The sequence below is a fragment of the Haliotis rubra genome, unplaced genomic scaffold (genome assembly GCF_003918875.1).
Source record: "Haliotis rubra isolate DU_JTF1 unplaced genomic scaffold, ASM391887v1 Scf204, whole genome shotgun sequence".
Classification (NCBI taxonomy): Eukaryota; Metazoa; Mollusca; class Gastropoda; order Lepetellida; family Haliotidae; genus Haliotis; species Haliotis rubra.
This window is the reverse complement of record NW_025766048.1, coordinates 1,227,973-1,254,063: the sequence shown is the minus strand read 5'-3', so window position 1 is coordinate 1,254,063 and position 26,091 is coordinate 1,227,973. Positions and strand designations below refer to the sequence as shown.

The 26,091-nt window shown below is 40.1% G+C and overlaps 2 protein-coding genes and 1 long non-coding RNA gene across 3 annotated transcripts; all 3 read right to left on the bottom strand.

Moving 5' to 3' along the window:
• Window positions 1-869: 869 nt before the first annotated feature.
• LOC124275939 lies at window positions 870-3,611 on the bottom strand. The gene is made up of 5 exons (XM_046711643.1): window positions 3,115-3,611; window positions 2,682-2,837; window positions 2,389-2,515; window positions 1,441-2,080; window positions 870-874 (listed from the first exon to the last, which is right to left on the bottom strand). Exons 1-5 carry the CDS (start codon window positions 3,609-3,611, stop codon window positions 870-872), a joined length of 1,425 nt encoding a protein of 474 aa, XP_046567599.1.
• A 3,819-nt stretch (window positions 3,612-7,430) lies between these two features.
• On the bottom strand, window positions 7,431-12,901 carry LOC124275929. Its single transcript, XR_006898382.1, has 3 exons — window positions 12,655-12,901; window positions 10,746-10,753; window positions 7,431-7,440 (listed from the first exon to the last, which is right to left on the bottom strand). It is a non-coding gene; the product is annotated as an uncharacterized LOC124275929 (long non-coding RNA).
• Window positions 12,902-16,846: 3,945 nt separating this feature from the next.
• LOC124275923 lies at window positions 16,847-24,787 on the bottom strand. Its single transcript, XM_046711623.1, has 5 exons — window positions 24,200-24,787; window positions 18,385-18,456; window positions 17,932-18,003; window positions 17,295-17,590; window positions 16,847-17,093 (listed from the first exon to the last, which is right to left on the bottom strand). The coding sequence occupies exons 1-5, from the start codon at window positions 24,735-24,737 to the stop codon at window positions 16,986-16,988; spliced, it is 1,086 nt and encodes a 361-aa protein (XP_046567579.1). The 5' UTR covers window positions 24,738-24,787; the 3' UTR covers window positions 16,847-16,985.
• Window positions 24,788-26,091: the final 1,304 nt, after the last annotated feature.

The window sequence follows — 26,091 nt, the reverse complement described above, 5'->3', positions numbered from 1 at the left end:
GACAAGGCTGCCAGGATGACTTACTGGACTGGTCAAAGTGAGACAAAGCAAGATGGGGTGTGTTTTGTCATTAATACTCATGTCAGTTAGTACATACCAAATGACATTACATATTATATAAACCATTTGATGCTGGTTAACTTTTCAGAAATATTCAGTTTATTATGGTCAGAACATTGAGACATATTACTGATAATAAAAAAGTTTCCAATTAATACAACTCTGAATCTTGGCTGGCAACCAATGCATTATTTCATGCATAGTTTCTGATATCAGTTCAGAATGTAAATGGTACAGCACTGTAAATGTTCAAAATTAGTTGTGTACAATTTCCTGCTTTTGTATTGCAGCAAAAATCCAGCAGAGGCCCCTCAAGACTTCTCTCTCTGTATGAGGAATTTATCATCACTGTGATGCGCCTACGACGAGCTAATGATGTGGAACAGTTGTCTGACTTGTTTGGTGTTTCGAACTCTCACATTAGTAGAATTTTCAACACATGGATCAATCTGATGTGCAAAGAATTATGTTTTCTTATCAAATGGCCTTCCACAAGACAGGTGAAACATAATCTTCCTAAATGTTTTAAATATTTTCCAAATACCAAAGCAGTTATTGATTGTACAGAATTTCTACTTCAAAAACCGAGTATTCCTTCCAGCCAGAGAGTAACATGGTCATCTTAGAAACATAGAAATACTTTAAAGTGTTTAGTTGCTTGCTCTCCAAAAGGTTCATTTACTTTTGTTTCAAAGTTATGGTCAGGCAGCATTTCGGATAGGAAGATAGTTCAAAAATCTGGTTTCTGAGATTTACTCTCTGAACATGATGACATCATGGCTGATAGAAGTTTTTTAATTAGAGATCTATTAGCCTTTAGAAAGACAACTCTCAACATACCACCATTTTCTCATGGGAGACAACTCAGTTCAGTAGCAGTTACTAAAACTAGGAGAATAGCAAATGCTAGAATACATGTGGAGAGAGCTATTGGGAGACTAAAGGAATATAAACTATTACAGAGTGTTATTCCTTTGAAAATCAAAGGTTCTCTTTGTCAGTGTGTAAATGTAGCAGCGTCACTGTGCAACTTGGATAATGTTCTTGCTAAATAGATGTCCAAGTCACTCAAAAGGAATATCTCTTACAGTAACCAGGAAGTTTCAGCCAAAGCTGACTAACATCTTCACCTATTTTACTTGTTTAAAGTCTGCAATATTGAAGGAAGTAATATTTTTACATATATATTTTTGATTTTTTTAATCATAGACTCAAAGAATTGTTCATGAAAAGGTACATTAATAACATGTATACCTTTCCTGGTGTATATTACCAAATCACAGGACTGAAATCCATATATACCTAATTGGCCTTTGATTTGATAATAATCACTATCATCTTTAAGATACCAATTACCATCTTTCAGGTAACATCCCCTACATTGTGCAACAGTTTTAGGATCACAGTCTCTCAAAGCCCATGGACATTTAATTTCTAATAATTTGTTTTGATGATTTTCTTTGCATTGACATTCAACTGTACCATCCACTGAAGTACCAAGGAAAGGATTTTCTTTATCAATCAATAAACCTTTGATTTTCACTGATAATTTTTTATGTCTCCTTCTTTCAATCTGTTTATACATTTCTTTGGCCTTGCTTTCTTTCTTTCTACCCCACACAATAGAAGATGGTACATTGCTATTGTCAATGCTACGACTGTCATGTAGCAAACATTTCACTAAATTTGAACAATCAATGTTATTGTTTTTTTCAAAAGAGTCTGCCCTGGTGCAAACACGTTTAAAATTGGAAGTGGTCACCATGCCTTTTCTCATAACTGACCATGTAGGATTCTCACTCTGTCCTGTGGTTTCATGTTCAATGTAAGTAATGTCATCAGTACAGTATCTGAGTCTATTGATTGCATCCTGAGATATGTCAGTATCTGGACTCAAGTCAAGGGCCTGTAGTTTGTTGACTATGGACATGGCAGCACATTCCTCATTAATTTTTGTTGCTTGAGTCTCTGTGTCAGTGGGATCAAGGAGGCTCTCCAAGGCACAAGCATTCGGATTTATCTGCAATTATGAAACATGTTAATAAGTTCTCTGCAAAATGATATCATTCATTTGGGTTACAACTGGCTCTAAGCATTGGAAGTTGTCCATTTCTGTCATGATACCAAGCTGAAAGTTGGAAGTGTCATTGTTTTACAGATAGATATTCATTGCTTCTATGAATGTTTGAAAGTAAAACAATCTGCATTGAAAACACCTGTTCCAAAAACGTTTATATGAATACTTAACATTTTCCTGCTTTAACTACCGGTACATAATGACTGTTGTATGTTATGAACTGAAATAGGGAATATTCAACTCATTCCGACCTGGTGCAGGGAGGCTGCAAAATCGGCCAGCTGTTCAAGTGATGGATTTGCTCGGTCACTTATTGGTCGAGGATCAAAATTCTCCTGTCCAAGGTCACTGTTCGTGTCTGCAAGTGTTTGTCCATAGCTGCAACACATTTTAGATGGGTCATCTGTACAGCAAAATAAAAATATCTCCCATCTATTTCATGTTGTTTGTGATTTATTTAAGACCAGATTTTAATGTAGAATATTAACTTTTTGCTGACTAGTGTACTGAAATTTCCCACATTTCCTTGTTTTTCTTTTTGTACCTGATTTTCTTGACTTTTAGGTGACCCAGTGGCACAGGCTCATCGTGACTGCTTGGTCGCTTGGTCCATAGGGATGGGCCATCAGTGACGCTCTTTTTCTCAAAAGCTTCAATGTCAAAAAGTGTTGCTGCTATATGTCTGCAGGCTCCATCAGATCTGAAATATGTGAAAAATACATGTACACTATTATTGTTTCAAGACAAAGGGTTATTATAACAAACATTGTACATGTAATGTAACATTATGCATGAGCAACATCAATAACTGCTTTCACAGTATTATGAATAGGTCTACATGAATATTAGAAATGTATAAATATTGGTTAACATCCACTGAAACATTATGGAGTTTGGAACTGGTTGTTTCTCTTTAATTCAAGCATCATTACGAGCTTTAGACCTTTTCAATGTATAATGCCAGCTAGCTCACTTACCCTCCTGGACACTGACAGTAAGCGCTCTTAATGTCAACATTATTTTTTTCCACAGCAATCCATGGGTTGTAGAACTCGGACTTTAGGTAGGTCTTGTCCCGTTGTGTTGGCTTCACAGACGCTTTAAAAATGCCAATTGTGTCAGTAGCATCAGCATACTCCACACTGTTGACATGCCCATCAGCAAACAAGCGATAGTCTTGAAAAGACTTGTAGGCGCGAAGCTTCCTTCTGTCATAATCGGGCCTGAACGACACCAAGTAATTAAATACGTCATATATTCCAATTTCCAGACATTGTGACAAATTGTTTGAGTAGCCTTGTAACAGGAATGGGTCACAGTTAATGTTCAGGTGTGAGAGTGTTTGGGGTGTGCAGCTTATATCGGAAACATCCTGGAAGACGGGCAAATCCAAGCTGGCAACACACTCGCACAAGGTGATCAATTCGCGACGAATGTAGCCTGTAAATGTCACACCACGGTCTTTCAAATACATCTTCAACTGTGGAACAGTCTTGGATAGGAACATACTTGATATTTTCTTCAAATAGTGATCGTAGACCAAAAGTAAACAATATCGTCTGTAGACAAAAGAAACGGCACGTCAACCTTGTTTACGTGTTGTCATGCCCGCGGTCACGTGTCACAGTGGGCAGATAACTCTAAACGGCAAAACTGGAAAATGGCTTATTCTAACCCGGGTCTTCACGGATCCGCCTTTAACGACAAGCATGGGTTACTGAAGACCAATTCTAACCCGGGTCTTCACGGGTCCGCTTTTAACGACAAGCATGGGTTACTGAAGACCAATTCTAACCCGGGTCTCCACGGGTCCGCCGTTTACGACAAGATGTCCATCAGGCCTTTTGAAAACCTCTGACAAATGTTTTTCAATTTATATAAACTTTTTCATGGGCGATTAATGCAGTGAATAAACCAAAGGTTGTTAGTCATCACTGAATTCGGTGTTTGTTAGCTATTGACGGTTTAACCACCTATCACCTGATTTGGGGCGACACCACTGGGGATTTAAAGGAGAGGCCACTAACGCGTTCGGTGTTGAATTAAGTTTAGAGCTATTATCAATCCGTTATACTAGAACACTCAATAACATTTGCTCGTCATTTTGCATGAAATCACCAAAAACATTGTCAGATATCTTCAACTCTTTTTCTTTGGCGTTTCAATTTTTTTGCAGAGTAATACGGATTAGGTAATACAGCATGGAACCTGAAAATCGTATAAAACGTTTAATACCAACGTGCACCAGGCGAGTTATTGGGATCAATACTATGTTGATCTAGAAACCTAAAGAACAAGTTTTCACTGTAAACAAGGGTGCAATTCTTCTACATTAAATAAAAGATAATTTTTTTTTCCAAAGATCTACATATTCAGATTTACATATATACTCATGCCAATAATGGTTGTCACCCTCCTCCCCACCCCTACCCAACACACACACACACCCCACACACCCTCTCCAATTAATAAAATTGAAGGGGGTGACAACCATTATTGGCATGAGTATATATATGTGAAAGTGAATGTGAATGTGAATGTCAATAAACACTTTGCCAATCCGTGTATTGTTATTTGTTTTTATGTTTTCATTTAACCGAAACTTCCTGTGTCACCATCCACTATCGTCTGTGTCTTGACACCATCCACTATCGTCTGTGTCTTGACATCATCCACTATCGTCTGTGTCTTCACACCATCCACTATCGTCTGTCTTCACACCATCCACTATCGACTGTGTCTTGACACCATCCACTATCGTCTGTGTCTTGACACCATCCACTATCGTGTGTCTTGACACCATCCACTATCGTCTGTCTTGACACCATCCACTATCGTCTGTGTCTTGACACCATCCACTATCGTCTGTGTCTTGACACCATCCACTATCGTCTGTGTCTTCACACCTTCCACTATCGACTGTGTCTTCACACCATCCACTATCGTCTGTGTCTTCACACCATCCACTATCGTCTGTGCCTTGACACCATCCACTATCGTCTGTGCCTTGACACCATCCACTATCGTCTGTGTCTTGACACCATCCACTATCGTCTGTGTCTTGACACCATCCACTATCGTCTGTGTCTTGGCACCATCCACTATCGTCTGTGTCTTGACACCATCCACTATCGGCTGTGGCAACATTACGTAAATCGTAAATGTCGCCATTTGTGAAAGGCTACGACACCGCGATTGGAGGAGTTGTTTTCTGCATGTTGACAAACGTAAAAATCGGATCATTAATCGGAATATACCTAGAATTGGATAGTGTGGAAAATAGAGAAACACAAACGCCGAAGTGAGCTTTCCGACATATTGGATAGTACATGTATTTACATAATCACGTTTCACAAGGCCCGGTCATGAGACCACAATAACGTCACGTATATTTCACATTCATCTGCAACAAATACATAACTGAATTTCTCATACATTTTAGAATAAAATAACAAATGGTCTTTGTCATCAATATCAAGTGTCCAGATGATATCAAACTAAATATATCTGGTGAAAACGAACATTTTGCTCGTAAGACTACGCCTGGTTGACATGTAAACACAGAAACATACAGTTTTCACACTTTCTCACCTTCAGGGCCTAGGCCCTCGTGTCTTTGCGAGGAAGATTAAAGATTAACAAAATTAGTTTTTGAGATAACCCCCCAACTCGAAATGCTACACAGTACAATACATGTCATAATGTATTGTGAAGCATTTCGAGTCGGGGGTCATCTCAAATGTTTTATGGCACCCATGAAGGGCCACCTCCTCGTGGTGGGTGCTGGGTAACGCTAAGCGCCCTTCAACCCCCCGTTGTGGACCCGGGGGGATATTTGGTCCACCAACCCGTTTGCCGTGGGTTGCGCCCCTGTGTCGGTGGAGGACGGGAGGCTGGTGGTTGAGGGCACTGGTTCCAGGAACAGTGTTCCTTTGCCCAACACACCACTTCGCCCCTTACTTCACCTAGACGGGTGGTAGAACTGGCCCGGGTTCTATCAATCGGCTGGTCACGCCAAGCCCTGTGTATGGACTATATATCTCTGTATGTCATTGCACAAATCTGATTTGGAATTATTTTAATTTCGGACTTGGCCTAAGTGTTCATCTAAAACTTTTGTGATTTTGAACTATGATGTTATGAACTTTGCCTAGAGTCTTATGCCCAGAAGGCGGTGGCTCATGGGCCAATCTGGTGGATTAGTTATTTACAACTCTTCTGCTGGCGTATATCATCCGAGTATCCTTGGTGCTGCAAGATGGAGACCCACTTGTTTTTAGCATTGTCCTTGTGATACTCCGTGGTGGGTGGGGAGCTCGGATGATGAAACTTTAACACTTACTATGGAATACAACCCCCCCCCCTAAAACGTAACAAGCGTCAATTGGACAGTGATGATGACGACCAACGACCTTCAAACTCAAACGAATATAGGCCACGATTTCTAGTTATGGAGACACTTGACAAATCACCTTTAGACTCAATCCTTTTGCAGTATCAAAAGGTGTACATGGTATTGCAGGTGACGTCCGTTATATAAATCGATTGCGCACAGGATCTCTGCTCATAGAATGTAGTAGACAACAGCAATCATCAAATCTGATGTCAACTGAGTTGTTCGTTGGAATACCAGTTTCGGTTTCTCCACATAGAACTTTGAACTCAAGTAAAGGAATCGTAAGAGACAGGGACCAACTGTTTGCTGACATGAGTGAACTGGACATCGTCTCAGAAATGAAGGACCAAGGAGTGACTTTTGTGAAACGATTCACAACCCGGAAAAATTCTGAAAGTAGACCTACAAATACCTACTTATTTTATTTTTCTTCTCCAACTGTTCCAACGTCAATTAAAGCAGGATATTGTAATATCAGAGTTGACATTTATATTCCAAACCCACTGAGATGTTTTAAGTGTCAAAAGTATGGACATGGTGTCAATAGCTGCACAAATTCTATAACATGCGCTCACTGCGGTGAAAAATCTCATGTAACTGAAGACTGTGATAGTAACTTTAAAAAATGCACAAACTGCTCTGGCACTCATTCATCCTTTTCCAAAGACTGTCCACAATGGAAACAACAAATGCAGATAAATAAAATTAAATTCACAAGAAATATTAGTTTTGCTGATGCCAAGAAAACTTGTCGTTCAGACCTCAGAACGAAATGAGTCATATGCCTCAGTTACTACAGCATCCACTGGAATGAATCAAACAGTAGCTGCAACTATATCCACTTCATCCACATCATGTCAAACTGATTTGACATGGGTTGACACGGTTACACCTGAGGTATATTCACCTCACCAGTCAACGCAAACTGTTGAATCACTATTTGCAACACCAGTCACAGTTGCAGTTCACTCTCGGTCAACTTCGAAGGATAAATCATCATCACAGTCGAATCCAAAACTTCCCACTGGAAATTATGAGAAGCACGTGTCAAAAAATAAGGTCAAACCAAACAAAGAATCTTTTCAGAAATATCAAAGTGGCAAAGCCTCAAAAGGGTCAGAAGATAAGATCCAATTATACAATAAGTTCGGATCTCTTGAAGCCATGGATGTTTCTGACATCATCCAACATAGGGCACATAGTCAGTCGCCCTCTAGAAAGGCAAGGGGTAGATCCCCAATAAACCCCCCCGAAGAAATAGTTTCATCAAACATTATACAGTGGAATTGTAGGGGTCTTAAAACTAATCTAAATGAACTACATCTATTAGACCAGGATTTCCAACCGTCAGCGATCTGCTTACAAGAAACGTATCTGAAGCAGAGAGATTCTTTAAACTTTCGTCAGTTCAACGCCTATCATCATTATTCTCCTGCAGGTGATAGGGCCACTGGAGGATCATCCATTCTTGTAAGACATGACACTATCCACAGTCCTGTGACACTCAAAACAAATCTCCAAGCAGTTGCAGTGCGACTTACCTTGAACGTTACACTTACTCTGTGTTCATTGTACATTCCGCCATCATCAACTCTTCTGCTGGCTGATCTTCAAACACTCTATGATCAACTTCCCAAACCATGTGTACTCATGGGTGATTTGAATGGCCACAATCCACTCTGGGGGGAGTGCAGCCATAAACACTAAAGGTAAAATTCTAGAGGATTTTATTTCAAATAATAATTTATGTATATACAATGATGGTACAGATACATATTTACATCCTGGTACAGGAACATATTCAGCCCTTGATCTGTCAATAACTGACTCCAACTTACTAAATGAATTTGAATGGTCAGTCCACGATGACCTTTGTGGAAGTGACCATTTTCCTACTATACTGAAACGTGTAACCCCAACTGATGTTCCTCCAACTTCACGATGGCATTTTAAAAAGGCTAACTGGCCTTTATATGAAACCTTGTGTGTTGTCAAACTTAAACCTGAACGTTTTATTGATGTTCCTGATGCTATAAAATGTTTTTCTGATGAACTGAATACCATAGCTGACGAGTGTATTCCAAAGTCCTCTGCAATTCCACACATTCGAAAACCATGGTTTAATAATGAGTGCAAACAAGCTCGGAAGGCACGGAAAAAAGCAGAACATTATTTCCGTCGCCACCCTAAGGTGCAGAATTTAAATAAATTTTAAATTGTAAATGCTAATGCGCGGCGTACCTTTAAACAGTATAAACACCAATCTTGGCAAAATTATGTATCAAAACTAATTTCTCGAACTCCCATGTCCAAAGTATGGAACATGGTACAGAAAATTAAAGGTAAAGGTACTAAATCTAGTGTCCATCATCTCAAAGAAGGAGATCAATTACTTACCGATAAATCAGATATTGCAAATAAACTGGGCGAAACTCTCGCTAAACACTCTTCCTCTTCTAATTATGTGCCTAAATTCCAACAATATCAACACCAACAAGAAAAGAAACCTATTAATTTCAATTCAGATACTGGGGAAGATTAAAATGAACTATTTTCCGTTCACGAGCTCCATACTGCCCTTGATCAAGCTCACGATACTGCTACAGGAGCTGATAACATACATTATCAACTCCTGAAGCACTTACCAGAATCCTGTCTAGAAACTCTTTTAAATATTTTTGATGATATTTGGACATCACGTAACTTTCCTCCCTCATGGCGTGACGCCATAGTAGTACCAATACCTAAACCTGGACGTGATCATACAGATCCGTCCAATTATAGACCTATTTCACTAACTAGCTGTGTTTACAAAACTATGGAACGCATGATAAATAATCGACTTGTTTGGTACTTGGAAACTAATAACCTTATAACAGATATACAATGTGGTTTCCGTAAAAACAGAAGTACTGTCGATCACTTAGTGCGTTTAGAATCATTTGTTAAAAACGCTCTAATTAATAAACAACACGCTGTGTCTATCTTTTTTGATCTAGAAAAAGCATATGACACTACGTGGAAATATGCCAATTAAGAGATTTACATGATTTTGGATTACGAGGCCGTTTGCCTCAATTTATAACGAACTTTTTAAATGATAGACAATTTCAAGTCCGAGTGGGTTCAACCCTGTCTGATCATTATAATCAGGATCAGGGTGTCCCGCAAGGCAGTATTTTGTCTGTCACCCTGTTTAGTATTAAGATCAACAGTTTATCCAAGGTTTTAACTGATTCAATCGATGGATCATTATTTGTGGATGATTTTAATATTTCTTGTCGTGGGAAAAATATGCATACTATTGAACGGCAACTGCAGTTGTTTTTAAACAAAATAGATAAATGGTGTCTTGAAAACGGATTTAAATTCTCTAAATCCAAAACTAATTGTATTCATTTCTGCCGTAAATACAAACCACATAAAGACCCTGAACTATCTTTAAATGGCACACCCATCAAAGTTGTGAAGGCTGCCAAGTTCTTGGGTTTAATTTTTGACTCCCATTTAACCTTTCTTCCGCATATTAAATCCCTTAAAACTAAATGCCTGAAGGCACTTGACTTGTTGAAAGTTGTTTCCAACTCAAAGTGGGGAGGGGATCAAACTACCCTCCTCCACCTATATCGCTCATTGGTCCGCTCGAAACTTGATTATGGCTCCATCGTATATGGTGGAGCCTGCAAAAGCAACCTAAATCTACTTGATTCTGTCCACCACCAAGGTCTGAGACTTTGTCTTGGATCCTTTCGAACTTCTCCTGTTGACCATCTCTACGTCGAGGCTGATGAGCCATCTCTTACACACCGCCGTATAAAATTAACTTTACAGTATATTACAAAACTTTATTCCAATGAGTCAAACCCTGCATATAACTGTGTCTTTAATCCACTATATGAAGATCTGTATAACAAGAAGCCTTCTCTTGTTCCGCCTCTTGGTATAAGAGTGAAACCTTTCCTTTCTTCTGCTGGCATTGAGCTAGAACATATAGCTCCTTCCCGTTTTCTTTCTTCTCCGCCTTGGCAATTGGTTAGGCCACAAGTTGACCTAACATTAACTACATTTAAAAAATCAGAAACAAATGAATTACAGTATAAACAAGAATTTAGTCAATTAAAAATCAAATATAATACATACAAATCCTTATTTACAGACGGGTCCAAGGACGGTGGCGCAGTGGCATGTGCCACTGTCATTGGGATCCCGAACAATATCTTCTAGAATACCTGATAACAGCTCTATATTTACAGCAGAAGCAACGCCATATTAACGGCTCTTAAATATATTCAAAGACATCCCAAACATAAACAATATATAATATTTTCTGACTCTCTTTCTTGTCTTCAGGCTATGAAAAATCTCTCTTGCAAACATCCACTTTTAATTGATATAATCGAATTATATAATGATCTTGCTACTGGCCAATGCGACATCGTCTTCTGTTGGTTACCCAGCCACGTTGGCATTTCTGGGAATACAATGGCCGATTTTGCTGCCAAGGCAGCACTCAATAAATCTGTGACACCACTTCTTATCCCATACTCTGATTATAAAGCCAGCATTAGAACATACATCCGCGATCTAATGCAAAAGAAGTGGGACACCCAAGTAGGTATTAATAAATTACATGCAATAAAACCCTACATTGGTTACACCTACTTGGGTTGTCAGTCCAGATTTGAAGAGGTCATTATGCGACGATGTCGCATTGGCCACACTAGATATACTCACCAGTATTTACTGAAAGGCGAAGATCCTCCGTTTTGCATCCCTTGTGATGAAAGAATCACGGTCAAGCATGTCCTGCTTGACTGTGTTGAATATTCCATCACAAGGGATAAGTATTTCAATGTCAAAACTTTGAAGGATCTTTTTTATAATGTTAATTATCATTTAATAGTTGAATTTTTAAAAGAATTAGATTTGCATACTGATCTGTAAATAGTTAAATATTTTATTGTTGGTAGTTTAGATTAATAACTGAGATTGTTAGTGGCTGTGCCCTCAAAGGGGGTTGAAGTATTGTAAAATTATTGTCCTCCTGAGAGGGTACGTCAGTCCCAAAGCATTCAATGTAAATTTAAATCTACTGTTATTTTTAATCGTAGAATATATGTTCTTTTAATTTGTGGCTTGAATATCTAAAATTGCTAATAGCTGAGGGATGGTGTAAATCCAGCTAGGGTCCATGCAGGAAGCAAAAGTACTGTAAGTCCCCATGGTCCCTAGTATGGTGATCTACCTTCAGTTGTTAGCATACTGATCTGTAAATAGTTAAATATTTTATTGTTGGTAGTTTAGATTAATAACTGAGATTGTTAGTGGCTGTGCCCTCAAAGGGGGTTGAAGTATTGTAAAATTATTGTCCTCCTGAGAGGGTACGTCAGTCCCAAAGCATTCAATGTAAATTTAAATCTACTGTTATTTTTAATCGTAGAATATATGTTCTTTTAATTTGTGGCTTGAATATCTAAAATTGCTAATAGCTGAGGGATGGTGTAAATCCAGCTAGGGTCCATGCAGGAAGCAAAAGTACTGTAAGTCCCCATGGTCCCTAGTATGGTGATCTACCTTCAGTTGTTAGCAATCTATAGCCCGGTTTTATATTGTATTGTCAACTATAGTTAAACTGTTTTAGATATAATTACTAGTTTTTAAATTATTCTTTGTGATAATCTAGTTATTTTACTGTCCTTCGTAGGCAGGCTTTTATAATTTACTATTACTTCGTATGTGTACCAATTAATTGTTCTCGTCAAGATATTGCTGAAATATTGCCGATGTGACGATAAATTTTAACTCACTCACTCAAATGTTTTATTAAACATCATTAATCCTCGCAAAGGCACGTGAGCCTGTGCCTTTAACCTGAAGTGACGTCAAATGTCACTCACAGCCTCTTTCATTAGTAAACTTTTGAAAATGTTTCTTTCAGAGATAGGAGGGCCAGGTATCATTGTTGGGGAAAGTTTGGTAACTAAAAATTGCCTAAATCAGTGAATGGAATAAGGCCCGTCCGACAACCCGAGATGGGCTAGATTTCTGACGGACGGTCTAAAGTTACAGCTAGCCAGCCCTATGGTCTGGTCAAAACGTTAAAATAATGTTCCAGTAAAACGTTGTCTGGTCTGGTTAAATCCATTTTGGGCTGGTAACATTTTAAAAGTTAACAGCCCTGATGTGTGGGTGGGTTCTTGGCTTATTTCATACACTGCCAGGGGGGCAGCTACCATTATAAAAAAGGCCCGGGCTTATACATGATTGTTGCTAAAAAGGTTGGACAAGTCCTAAATACCATCTAAATATAAAGCCCTGATACCTATCGGGCTTACAGGAAAAAAATGGCTTGCTACGCGCCTGACTGCATAAATGTCATGTTGTCGAAGGCCAGTGGGTGTTCGGTGGTGTTGAGAGCCTAGACACATGATTTTTATGTAGTACCACTAGCCAGCAGAGATTCTCCAATTAATCAATGTTACCTGGTCCAATCCTCATTCTTGATTGCTGAAATCCTACTGCCGTTTAGATAACGCACGGTTGGTTTTCACCTAACACCCGACACGCATGTTTTTGATGAGGGATTCATATAATATACTTCTATTGACATGCGTGTAGTGCTTGGTTGAACAACATAACCAGCAAGGAGGAAAAGACAGAGATACACACACAAAAAACTCTTTCCCACCCACAGTAATTTAAAATTTATTTGGCTCCTTTTAAACGGAACCAAGGCCACCTAAAAACCCCTTCAGAATTGAAAATGACAGAATTCTTCAAAATTAAAAATGACAGCATAAAAATATTCTGTTAATTTCCGTAAGTGATAACAACACTGCACTGAAGCCTTACAAACCCATATAATAGCAACATTTGGCTCGTACGACGAGTGTTATACATTAGTGCAACAATATTGCAACGTCACAGTTAAGCATGGGGACAGGTCGTGAATTGCAACAATATTTTGAAAGAAAAAGATACAAATATGTTTGATTTCACGTGCGCTTATTTGGTGAGGGATTCTAAAGGCAGGACAGGGAAGCCCCCTGCGTGCCGATGTCAGTGTTATATAAAATAAATCTGCTATTGGTAGTGATGTCGTATGTCAAAATTTTTGTACATGTTGAGCAATTTGTTTGAGATAAATGTCGGTAAACACAGTCACACCGTCAAGCAACTTAGCGTTTGATAATGTATATATCTTTTAGATACTTTTTTTTCACGAAGGTTATTTCATTATCTACATTTAGCCTTCAGGCCAGTCAGAAGTGATGCACATAAGGAAGAGAGGTTTATGGATGTCAACCTCTATATTCTAGTATATACTTACTCCGTCACCATATAAAAAAGACCCGTGAAGATCCGGGGTAGAATAGTTCTTCAGCAACCCATGTGCTTGCCATAAAAAGGCGACTATCTTGTCGTAAGAGGCGACTAACGGGATCGGGTGGTCAGTTTCGCTGACTTGGTTGACACATGTCATCGGTTCCCAATTGCGCAGATCGATGCTCATGCTGTTGATCACTGGATTGTCTGGTCCAGACTCGATTATTTACAGACCGCCGCCATATAGCTGGAATATTGCTGAGTGCGGCGTAAAACTAAACTCACTCACTCACTCACCATATAAAAAATGATTACATTTAGGCTTATTCAGTATCATATCATACATGGATATAGGCTATACGTGTTTTTATCCTTTGCAAGTGTTTGCTTGTTTGAACAATATTTAAAGACGAAAGTGACACAGTTAGTGTAGTACACCATAATAATATTAAAATTTGTAACCTGTACACAAGTGTTAGATGAAATGTAGGCATAACTGCAACACGTGCTTTGTGCATAAGGTGTGCAATAGTCAATATTCCTTGGAACAAACCTCACATAATTATTCTGACAGTCCCATACAAAAGGGTCTATTTCTTCATCTTTAATTGTTTACTTTTGTAGAGAAATAGCAACACCATTATGAACAGAGGAAACTCCTGTCCTGAAAATATGCTCATATGTTTGGAACTATTGTATCATTTACGGTAAATCAAAATACACAATCAACTATTCAGGACATTTATTTAAATTGTAAGTAATTCATTTCATGTTCTGTGGAAAGCACGGCTGCCAAACCGAAGTCTCTATAGAATCTACGTACATTATGTGAGGTACATATATTAACTAATGGACATACAACTGTCCTATTTTCCGACGTCGCAAACAAATCTATAAAACAAACCACGAGGTAATGATTTCACATGTTGTGCGCTTTCAACATTTCTTGTAATTTCTGATACTACCAAAACGTATCCGGTTACAGTGTGTATTGGAATAGTCTGGTTCATCGTGAACGAAACCTCACGAAAATAAAGTGTCCTTCTCAACAGTGAACTCTCTCCAAGTGACCTGAGTTACAATGACATCGTGTAAAGCCTAGCGGAGTTACGCCCCTCGTCTCTATGCGTGTGTCAGTTATGTCAAGCCACATTCTAATTCAACTTAGTATGTAACACGAGTTCTGATTGGTCAATGCTATAAATATCCGACCGTATAATCAGCATATACGGTCGCAATTTGAAAACCGCTTCACCAAAACCTTTAAATGTATCCCTACACTTTTGGGATAACGCTGCTTTGCAGGACATTGTCATTTGCAGAAGCCATAGGTCAATTAACTGCCCTATCCAGCTAAAATGGGTGGATATTGTGTTAAAAACGACAAAATAGTATCATAAATTTAATTTTAAGTTCAAACAACTTACTCGCAACGGGCTGTTGACCCAACACTGTTAGATCATGAAACAAGATTATGACGTTATTATGGAGCGTGACGTCACCTGCTATGACGTCATTTGACAACAGAACTGATAATGGCCCGTAGTTAAGGAATCAGCGGGCGGCTCGTTTCTGTAACTAGAGGGCGGTTTCATCATGATTCCTTCCATTTTATCTATAATACTATGATCTATTCTTCATTGTCAGATTTAGTCTGTGTGCACATGATAAACGTGTGTAGTTTGAAAAGGGAACTACTTTTTCTGGCGATGGTGTAAGTTCAAGGAGTGATATGATTAACCTTTGACCTAGAGGAACTTTGACCTGGTTTAAATAATGAATTTCTTTCACGAAAAACAGCGTAAAACGAGTTGAATTATCGGGGATAACTTTGTAGCTGTGTTTGACGAATTGGGGACGTATACCGGTGGTTATATAGCCGCAAATTTAACGCTATATCGGTTCCGCTTGCGCGTCGCCGATATAACTAAATTTGCGGCTATATAACCACCGGTATACGTCCCCAATTCGTCAAACACAGTACAGTTATCCCCTAAGTGATGTAATTGGCGTCTCATGACCAGCTTACGTGAAACATGCTTCAGTAAAAACTATCAAACATAACGGAGAGCTCACTTCGGCGTGTGTGTTTGCCTGCTCCCGAGACGGTCCAAACGATTCCAGGGTTATAGGCGGGGTTTCAGTATAGTCATTGGCGACTTGATAAAAAACACATACCACTAATCACTAACTGGCTATTTTTCAAATTCAGTTCAACGGGTTAATATCATATATTTACCTTTACAACATACAGTAAACGGTGCCGCGAATGGCGAACTTTTCATGTGTCCAAAAATGGCGAGATTTACCATGTACATAATTCTTACTGGTCATTTCAGCAATTGTACTTTACCTAAAAAACAATATGTTAGATCAGGAAACAGAGAAGAGGGGGAAGTGTTTGTCATTCCGGCATCCAGGGTTAACAAATATGAGATGTTGTGGGTGATGATTGTCATGTGTTTGATTTTGTATATTGTGTGTTTTGTCACTACAGAAAGGGTACATTTCCCTGTGGCACCAACAAGGTTAAATCTCAGTAGTAATCAGCTACAGATGTCCATCCTTCCCTTGTTAAACGATACCCAACACATGGTATTTGACAGATACTGTTTGTGCTGTATGGCACGATGCCAGCATTGCGCCGCTCTCTGTCCTATCTGGCCGAGAAGACGCCGTGCACCTCAGTGTATATCTGTGACGTCACCAGCAGTGTGACGTCACTGTCACTGTACAAATGGCGCCATGTCACTGGGTCAACCGCGGCTCAGTCTGATGTCACAGAGTGCAGCGACATGTAAACAAACAGTTTGTTCTTGTCGGTTTCACAATTTGCGATATTCTCAGAACAAAATTAACACAGAATAATGTTAAGGCGGGCGACGTTTACATACAATCACTCACCGTTTATATTTACACTCACTTCACAATTTTCTTACCTGATCCTGCGAGGCTACAAACACAACAAATGACAAAATGTCTGAAAATACTTTCAACAAGTTATATTTATATTCACAAAGTAAAAGGAAATCACGTGAATCGTGACCCAAGACAACGTGGACGGCACACACCACGTCAGTGTCAGTAGCGACATGTGCCCCGTCTCCGTCCACACCGACACCGACTTCAGTGTCCACCACGTGACTCCAGGAACTCCACCACTCGCTGATGTCCCTTGTGTTTCGCCCAGCCGACCGCTGTCCGCCCGTTGTTGTTCCTGGCGTTGATGTCCACCAGGTTCCAGGACACGATCAGCTTCACCGTCTCCAGGTCTCCACCAGCACAGGCGCAGTGAAGGACGTTGTTACCGTCACTGTCCACTAGCGACACATCAGCCCCTCTACCCACCAGGAACTCCACCACATCGCTGTGTCCCCACCATGATGCCCTCAACACCAGTGTCCTGCTGTACCATCCTCTACTGTTGACGTCCACCACGTTCAGGGACACGATCAGCTTCACCGTCTCCAGGTCTCCACCCATACAGGCGTAGTGAAGGACGTTGTCACCGTCCCTGTCGACCAGTGACACATCAGCTCCTCTACCCACCAGGAACTCCACCACATCGCTGTGTCTGTTCCATGCTGCCGCCATCACCGGTGTCGCGCTGTAGTCTCCTCCTCTCGTGTTGATGTCCACGTGACCTGCTGACAGGATCAGCTTCACTGTCTCCAGGTCACCGTCCTTGCTGGCGGAGTAGACGCGGCGGCCTGCTGCTGGTGATGGAGTCGCTACAACACAAAGTAAACATCAGACATCTGTGTCACACATCTACAATGTCTTCACCATGTTGATACGTGACTCGGACATTGCTGCATCACTTAAACAATTCCATCATGGCTGACAACAATACAACATGGCGGGAATGTCAACATGTGGTTTCTGGGATAAACGATGGTGTGTTTAATACAGAACTTTCTGTTAGAGCCAGAAGTTGTAGCAATATCTTGTGTTCGGCTGGAGAGTGTTGATGTTTGTTGAACTTTACAAGTTGATAATGTCAGTACAACTGTTGTTTGGTATGTATTAGGGCAATAAGATATAAGGCTGCCTGCTGGGTTTTCCCACCTACCGTGTGGATCAGGGTCTTCTGTCGTCACTGGCGTTGGTGGAACCGTGGTGTTCGGGCTCGGGTCAGTCGAGGCTGAAACAGGGAATATGTTGTTCACAAAACTATAGAACTACTAGCTTCAGTTTTCGCCTTTCAACTTATGTTTTGCCATTCAATATTATGTATGATTTAATTCCAAATACATCTTTTATGGAAGAAGTATTAAATATATATGGTTCAATTTGATTTAGATAACTCTTCACCGAGACCGCGTGTCTATGCAGGAAAAAAGTAACCCTTCCTAAATTTAGCTTTTACAGTTTGAAATCCTGTGATTGACAACATGAACGTCGATCGATATAATAGGTGAGACTCATCCCTCAGGTCAGATTCTCCACAGGTATATACATCAGCGTGTTAAATGAAAGAAAAATTAAGGACTGAGCTTCCTGCCTGCTGGGTTTTCTAACCTACCGTGTAGATCAGAGTCTTGTGTCGTCACTGGCGCTAGTGAAGCCGTGTTGCTCGGGCTCGGGTCAGTGGAGGCTGAAACAGGGAATATTTTAGTCAGAAAACTATAAATAGCACATAAGCATTATAACTACTGGTGGGCACAATGTGTTAAGCCCATTTCTGGTGTCCCCCGCCGTGATATTGCTGGAATATTGCTAAAAGCGGCGTAAAATTAAACTCAGTCAGTCAGTATAACTACTGGTCTCAGTTTTCGCTTCCCACAAATGTTTTGCCTTTCAATAGTATGTATGAATAAATTCAAAATACATCTGTTATAGCAGAGGTATTAAATATTAATATGTGGTTTGATTTGATTGAGATACCTGTTCATAAAAGACCGCGTGTCTCTGCAGGAAAAAAAAGAATACTTCCTAAATTTATTTTTACAGTTTGAATCTGAAAATGTAATAAGCTGTGCACTGACTGTATGTTAACAACTGAAATGCTCCTCTTTGTTGAAATGCTGTAACTGAATAGATTGGGTTTTTTTGTTTTGAAATATAAACATTAACGGTGAAACTAAAGAATCTGTTCGCCCCCAGGGTTGGGGCTAGGTTAGGGGCGAGTATTTTCTACGGGGACTTCATATATAAACATACATTATTATTTACCTTATTACACTGAAAGTAAAAGTAGATAAAGAAACAAAAACATCTGCACTTATACCTACTCATAATTCCTCTTTATGGAATCACCACCTGCTTAGTCTGACTTCATTAATTGTGACTGGAATTCAAAATGCCTTTCCATTATGTCCCCACCCCACCCTCCCTGTTTAGTGTACATTGTACATGGTATTTTAGGCAATTCCGTAAATTCTAATGTGAAGCAGATTAAAACTTAACAGTGTTTATCACGCAATGTGTAGGGCAGCATGGCAACTTTCCTCGGTGTTTGTGCAACACAGTTGTAATTCAGTGTCAGGCGAACTCTGTGAAGCATTCACAAAATGTCAGCATATCGAGCTATGCCGGTAGTGTAATTCTCACACAACTGTTAACTGAGGCGGAAACTGTAGCTGACACAACCGTACTTGTTGTTGGAAGCAGCGTGCTTTGATATACAACAAGTGTACAAACACGTGGCGGTGTGTGGTGGTAAAGATCGAAATGTCGGCTGTACGAGTGATTAACATTCTCCGTCTGTTTCAATATTAGAAATAACGAGAAAAAAGCATAGTTGCATTTCCATGATCTACATTCTACTGCATTTTTTAAAAGTGTTGCAGAAATACATGTGTTCCACATAAAGGTTTCCGTGTTAAAAGTATACTCATGGGACATACGTATTCGTCAGTCGGCAAAATTCTCATAGACTTGCATGATATTTAGTGTAGCTGTAATAATTTTCATTAATTCGGTTTTCGTTAATTTTGCAGGTTGTTAGGAAATCATCTTGGTCACAGATACATAATTTCCATGTAATGTTCCTTCAAGTATTTTCCGCATTGAAGTTACATGAGCAACATATATATACAACCTTGTGTATTCTTTCCCCATAAACTGCCATGTTAAAACTTGTCTTAACCATGTGACGCATCAATCAAAGTGCAGTCATTCTTGAAATACTGAATGGAAAATAGAACGGAAATTATGTCTTTGCAGCTGAGATGATTCATGACACGTGTAAAATATGAACAAGATTAAACGACAAATAAATTCAAGATGATGTTTCTAGCAGCACCAAATTAACAATTAAATCTATAGAAATTATGCACAATGACGAATACTTATGTCCAATGACCGTATTTCAATGCAATGCAGTTATTCATTGACGCAGAACACAAGATATAGACCCGGGCCAGTTATATTCGGACACTTGACGTAACTTCCATAGACTTGTAAACATGTTAATTTAATGTAGCATAAAGAATTTTCATGAATTTAATTTTCGTATGATCCAAGTCAAATTTTGCACATTTGTGAGGAATCATCGTACCTACAATCACATAATATCTGTTTAATTTTCCATTCCTTATTTATCGAATGACAACAATTTAATCAACACGTGTACAGTGCCGTGATTTCCTTTAACATGGCGGCCTATGGGATTGTGCATTGTGGAACTATAAGTAAGTTGATAAATGTGATGTCATTAGTTACATAGTGATCAGGAGAATTGAACTGAAATTATGAGCGCAGAGCAGAGATGATTTCAAATTTTTCTGTCAAATTTGAGAATAATCTATTCTAAACTCACCTCATGAAAATTATTTATGCTACCCCTGAAATATCATGTAAGTCTATGGAAATGACGTCAAGTGTCCGAATATGCACATGAAACACAACCGTTTCTTGACTGGAGAGATTTAAAATAATCTCATAAAATCTTCCGTGACTGTTGTAAATGTTATCAGTTCAAAGGATGAAACTTAAAACTCCTGTAACCTTCATACTGCTTTACAGCAGTTTTACAATATAGATTTACACTATTTCGTCTAAGAAACTGAGAACTTACCCACCAATAACGTACGTCCTAACACGAGCCACACATCTCACTGCTAGCTATAAAATGCCTTGACTGGCGACACCACGGCCGCAAAGCTGCCAGCTATGACGTCATTGTGACGTTTCAGGTTAGGAGCATGGCAACGTTTGGCGCTTGACTGCTTGTACTGGGTGCCGTTCCACTAACCGATCTTACCTGAGATCAATCTTAGCAAGTTACACCAATTTTACAATCCACTTAGCTAAAAGTTACATACACCCGTTCCACTAACCGATCTTACGATCCGATCCAAGCTTAGATCGATACTCTTTCGTGCGAGAGATAGAGAAATGCGAGGAAGTAGTTTTGGAACCAAGTGTAAACGTGGAGAAAAAACCTCGAGGAAAATATTAGGGTAGTGAGCACCTTGGTTTCAGGGGCAAGTGCGGCTGAACGCCTCTACCTAGACTAACAACTAGTCTCTGAAATGAACATATTTTACTGAAAAAAATGTTCATAGTAAAAAATAAATGAAATATAGATCTAATGAAAAGGAGCCCTGAGACTTTCTTCATTTTCAGACCTGAAGCTGAGGAAATCTAGACTTGCCACATTTTCTAGACTTGCGTTGGCTTTCTTGGATATATTTGCTTCAGAGTCTGTACGACAGACTGACCTCTACCTCGCCACAAGCACACCGTCTGATAACGTATCTAGAATGTAGACTAGTCAATGGTCTTGAAAAACATGCGGTCTGCCTTAAAATTTAGAATCCCTTACCAAATAAACGCACGTGAAATCAAACATATTTGTATCTTTTTGTTTCAGAACATTGTTCACTTCACGACCCGTCCCTATTCTTAACCATGACGTTGTAATATTGTTGTACAAATGTATTACACCGACACCCTCGGCTGTGTTCCCATGACGACAGTGGTCAGACTGGCCTGACATTTGTAAGGCTTCAGTGCAGTGTTTGTTTACATCACAGAATTAACAAATTCATTTCATGGTTAGTAAAGAATTAGGGGACGCTCACGGTGAAATGCTCGCTCTTCTTCTTCATATAGACTATGAAAGCCACCACTTTGGTTTCTCTAAGTTTGATTTTAGCGATCCTAAGTTGGTCCTGAGCAACTTAGACTTTGGATCTTAACGATTGACTTGGGTAAGATTGGTTAGTGGAACGGTAAGCTGATCGTAACGTCACACTAAGATTGGGATTTTAGGGTTTACGATTGGCGTAGGGCTAAGACCGGTTAGTGGAATGGCACCCTGATCAACAACTCAGTATGGAAATATTTCTATCCAACCGAAGTTTGGCCTCCGGTTTTATCAGATGAAAGTAACATATTACAACACACTTTGTGTTAACTGTGCCATGACATGGACACGAATTGTATAAGCATATCGGGTACTTCCCTAATTCACTGACTGTTTGTATCCAAACTTCTAATATTTGTTTACAAAAATATAAATAAATGTCCATTTCTATGCATATGTGGATATCATAAGGCTGCAGAGGCTTAGATGTAAATAGCTGCGATCATTCTGTCAAACAAGACCATTGTCGTACTTACACTGAGTTTAAAACACTAAAAATAGCCTTGAAAGACAATGTGTGGTCTTCTGAGTTTATTTTAAGTGTAGACTGCATGTATTCCTCAACTCAGTCCACGTGTGAAATACATACCGAGATATTTATGTTAATATACAGTATCCATAACACGTCCGCCTATTCAGAATACAATGTACCATGGTTTTAATCAGTTCCCTGTAAATTTCACGCAGTGATTTTTGAGTCTGGGGTTGTACATGGGTATATAATAAGATGAGATATGCAGCGCTTGCCCCACATATATAACCTCATTACTGGATTTGTACATGGGTATGTAATAAGATGAGATATGTAACGCTTGCCCCACATATATAGCCTCATACTGGAGGTGTACATTGGTATATAATAAGATGAGATATGTAACGCTTGCCCGTCATATATAGCCTCATTCCTGGATTTGTCCATGGGTATACAATAAGATGAGATATGTAACGCTTGCCCCACATATACAACCTCATTACTGGATTTGTACATAGGGCGAGGGGGGACAGCGGGAAGTGTGGCTATTTCATTGTAATATTGAGCCAGCCTGATGAACCGAGTTCGAGTCCTGGGTGGTGGTGGGTCAGTGTTGGGGCAGTTCGAGCTGCATAAGAGGGGCGGGGCCCTAGATCTTACTGGAGCACTGTAAGGCTATACCGACAAAGACGACGGCACATGTTTATGGTTGTAACTCATATCCAGTGTGTTTCAGTGTGCTGTCTCAGTTATTCACTGATCTTAACTGTCTTGTTTGACTGATTTAGTTCTCTACGTTACGATGTGCTAACAAAAATGTGGATAAGGGGCACAAGAAGCGACAAATGTCCTGTGAACCCCGTGTTAACATGACCAGTAAACATTACGTTGCCATGTCCCGTGAACCCTATGTTAACATGGCCAATAAACAATACGTTGACATGTACAGTGAACCCTATGTTAACATGGCCAATAAACAATACGTTGACATGTACAGTGAACCCTATGTTAACATGGCTACTAAACAATACATTGATATGTACTGTGACAGCCATGTTAACATGGCCAATAAACAATATGCTGCCATGTCCCGTGAACCCTATGTGAACATGGCCAATAAACAATACGCTGACATGAACCGTTAAGTCTATGTAAACATGGCCAATACACAATACGCTGACATGTACCGTGAAGTCTATGTTAACATGGCCAATAAACAATACGCTGACATGTACCGTGAAGTCTATGTTAACATGGCCAATAAACAATACGCTGACATGTACCGTGAAGTCTATGTTAACATGGCCAATAAACAATACGCTGACATGTACAGTGAAGTCTATGTTAACATGGCCAATAAACAATACGTTGACATGTCCCTTGAACCCAAAGTTAACATGGCCAATAAACAATACGCTGACATGACCGTTAACCCCATGTTACCATGGCCACTAAGCAATACGTTAATATGTCCTCTGAACGCTAAATGATGTTGACTATAAACAATAAGTTATCTTGTTCACTAGTTTACAAACAGCCTTTGAAACAAAAATGATTATTTGGACCTGAACGTTTTCCACAATGAAAGCGCTGAACATGCACGTGCAACATATTGTTTCAAAAGCAGAAGACAGATACTGAATGTGCATGCAGTATGACTGTAAAACATTTGCTTAATTTAAACGAAATAATGTTGTTATTTTCATATCTTCCGGTTGGAATATCAAGATATAGTGTTAATTTAGCTGTATTAATATCTGACGAAAGTCTCACCTGCTGTCGTTAAGGGACACGTCGTGGTCCTGGCATCACGCAGGTCAGCTACAGTGTGATTGAGCTGAATCTGTAATTCACGGATGTCTTTGGTCAAACTGCGACGTTGTTTTCGAAGACTCTTTCTGTAAGTGTCTCTATCCCGTTCAACACGTCTCAGCTGTTCTGCCAAGGTTTTGAGCTGTGTCTTTGTGTTTTGCACATTTGCTTTAAGGCTTTGAACTTCCCTGAGAACATGTCCGGTAATAATGTTGCCAATATAGTCTTCGTTCATGATGTCGGTTATAGCTTGTTTGACGAGAGGCTTTATCAAGAGAGGGAGGAATCTTTCAGTCAGTTCTTCTTTCAGTGATGACTCCAACACTTCAAACTTGTTGATCAGGTTAGTGTCAGTATTAACAGCATCCTGCTTCCACAAATTGATCTCTCGTTCCACCAGACGCACCCGTGTAGCCAAGGCTGCCAAACTGGCATCAGCATGGATGGCTTTCACACCACACAACAGCAGACTGAAGAATATAATTGTTGATACCTCCATCGCGCAGCTAGGAAGACGACTGCCTCGCCGTCGGGTACACGGCTTTAATATAGCCCGACTCCAGCAAAATGCCAGCTCGGGGAAACACATTCTCCACCAGTGGTGTGCGTACACGTGGCATCAATAACTGACATGGCGATACCTACTTGAGAATATTGAGATGTCATCCCACCATTGATCTGTGTATTGCCACCATACACGTAAGACCAATTGTATTAGCAAAATTAGCAAATGGCACCGTGACTGTTGCAATTATGTTTCGAGATAGTATTAACCTGAGGCCCTGTCTTGGACAACCTGAGACGCAGTTCGACCAGTCATTGTGAAACCACCCATGCCATTATGGACCCACCCTAAATACGATCGTGCTGTACGACGTTAACCTGTGTACAGCGCTCGGCAGGACGTCTCCAGACTTGAGTCCCCCGGTCATGGAAGGCGAGGCGAGCCTCAATTCTTCAGAAAACGGGTAAATAAACCCAATGTTGTCGTTCCCCATAACACGCACAAGTTCTATGAGACCTACTGTGTAGTGTGTGGAAAATGTAAGATTAGAAACATCCTCTTTGGACTGTGTGAGACGGTGAACTATTAGAGTTGTGTGAGACAGTTTCACATATCCCACACAGTACACAGTCTCCCACCACCCACACAGTACACAGTGTCACACAACCCACAAAGTTACACAGTGTCACACAAACCACACAGTACACAGTGGGTCTCAAGTGCCTCATACAGTACACAGTCTCACACAACCCACACAGTACACAGTGCGTCTCACACAACCCACACAGTACACAGTGAGTCTCACACAACCACATAACACACAGTGTCACACCACCCAAACAGTACACAGTGTCACACAACCTACATAGTGCACAGTGGATGTCACACAACCCACACAGTACACAGTGGGTCTCACACAAGCCACAGAGTAAACAGTGGGTCTCACACAACAAACACAATACAGTGGGTCTCACACAACCAACACAGTACTCGGTGTCACACAACCCACACAGTACACAGTGGGTCTCACACAAACCCACACAGTACACAGTGGGTCTCACACAACCAACACAGTACACAGTGTCACACAACCCACACAGTACACAGTAGGGCTCAAACAACCCACACAGTACACAGTGGGTCTCACACAACCAACACAGTACACACTGGGTCTCACACAACTGTGAGACTGTGTAGTGTATGGGGTGTGTGAGACCCACTGTGTACTGTGTGGGTGGTGTGAGACTGTGTACTGTATGGGGTACGTGAGACCCACTGTGTACTGTGTGCGTGGTGTGAGACTGTGTAGTGTATTGGGTACGTGAGACTCACTTTGTACTGTGTGGGT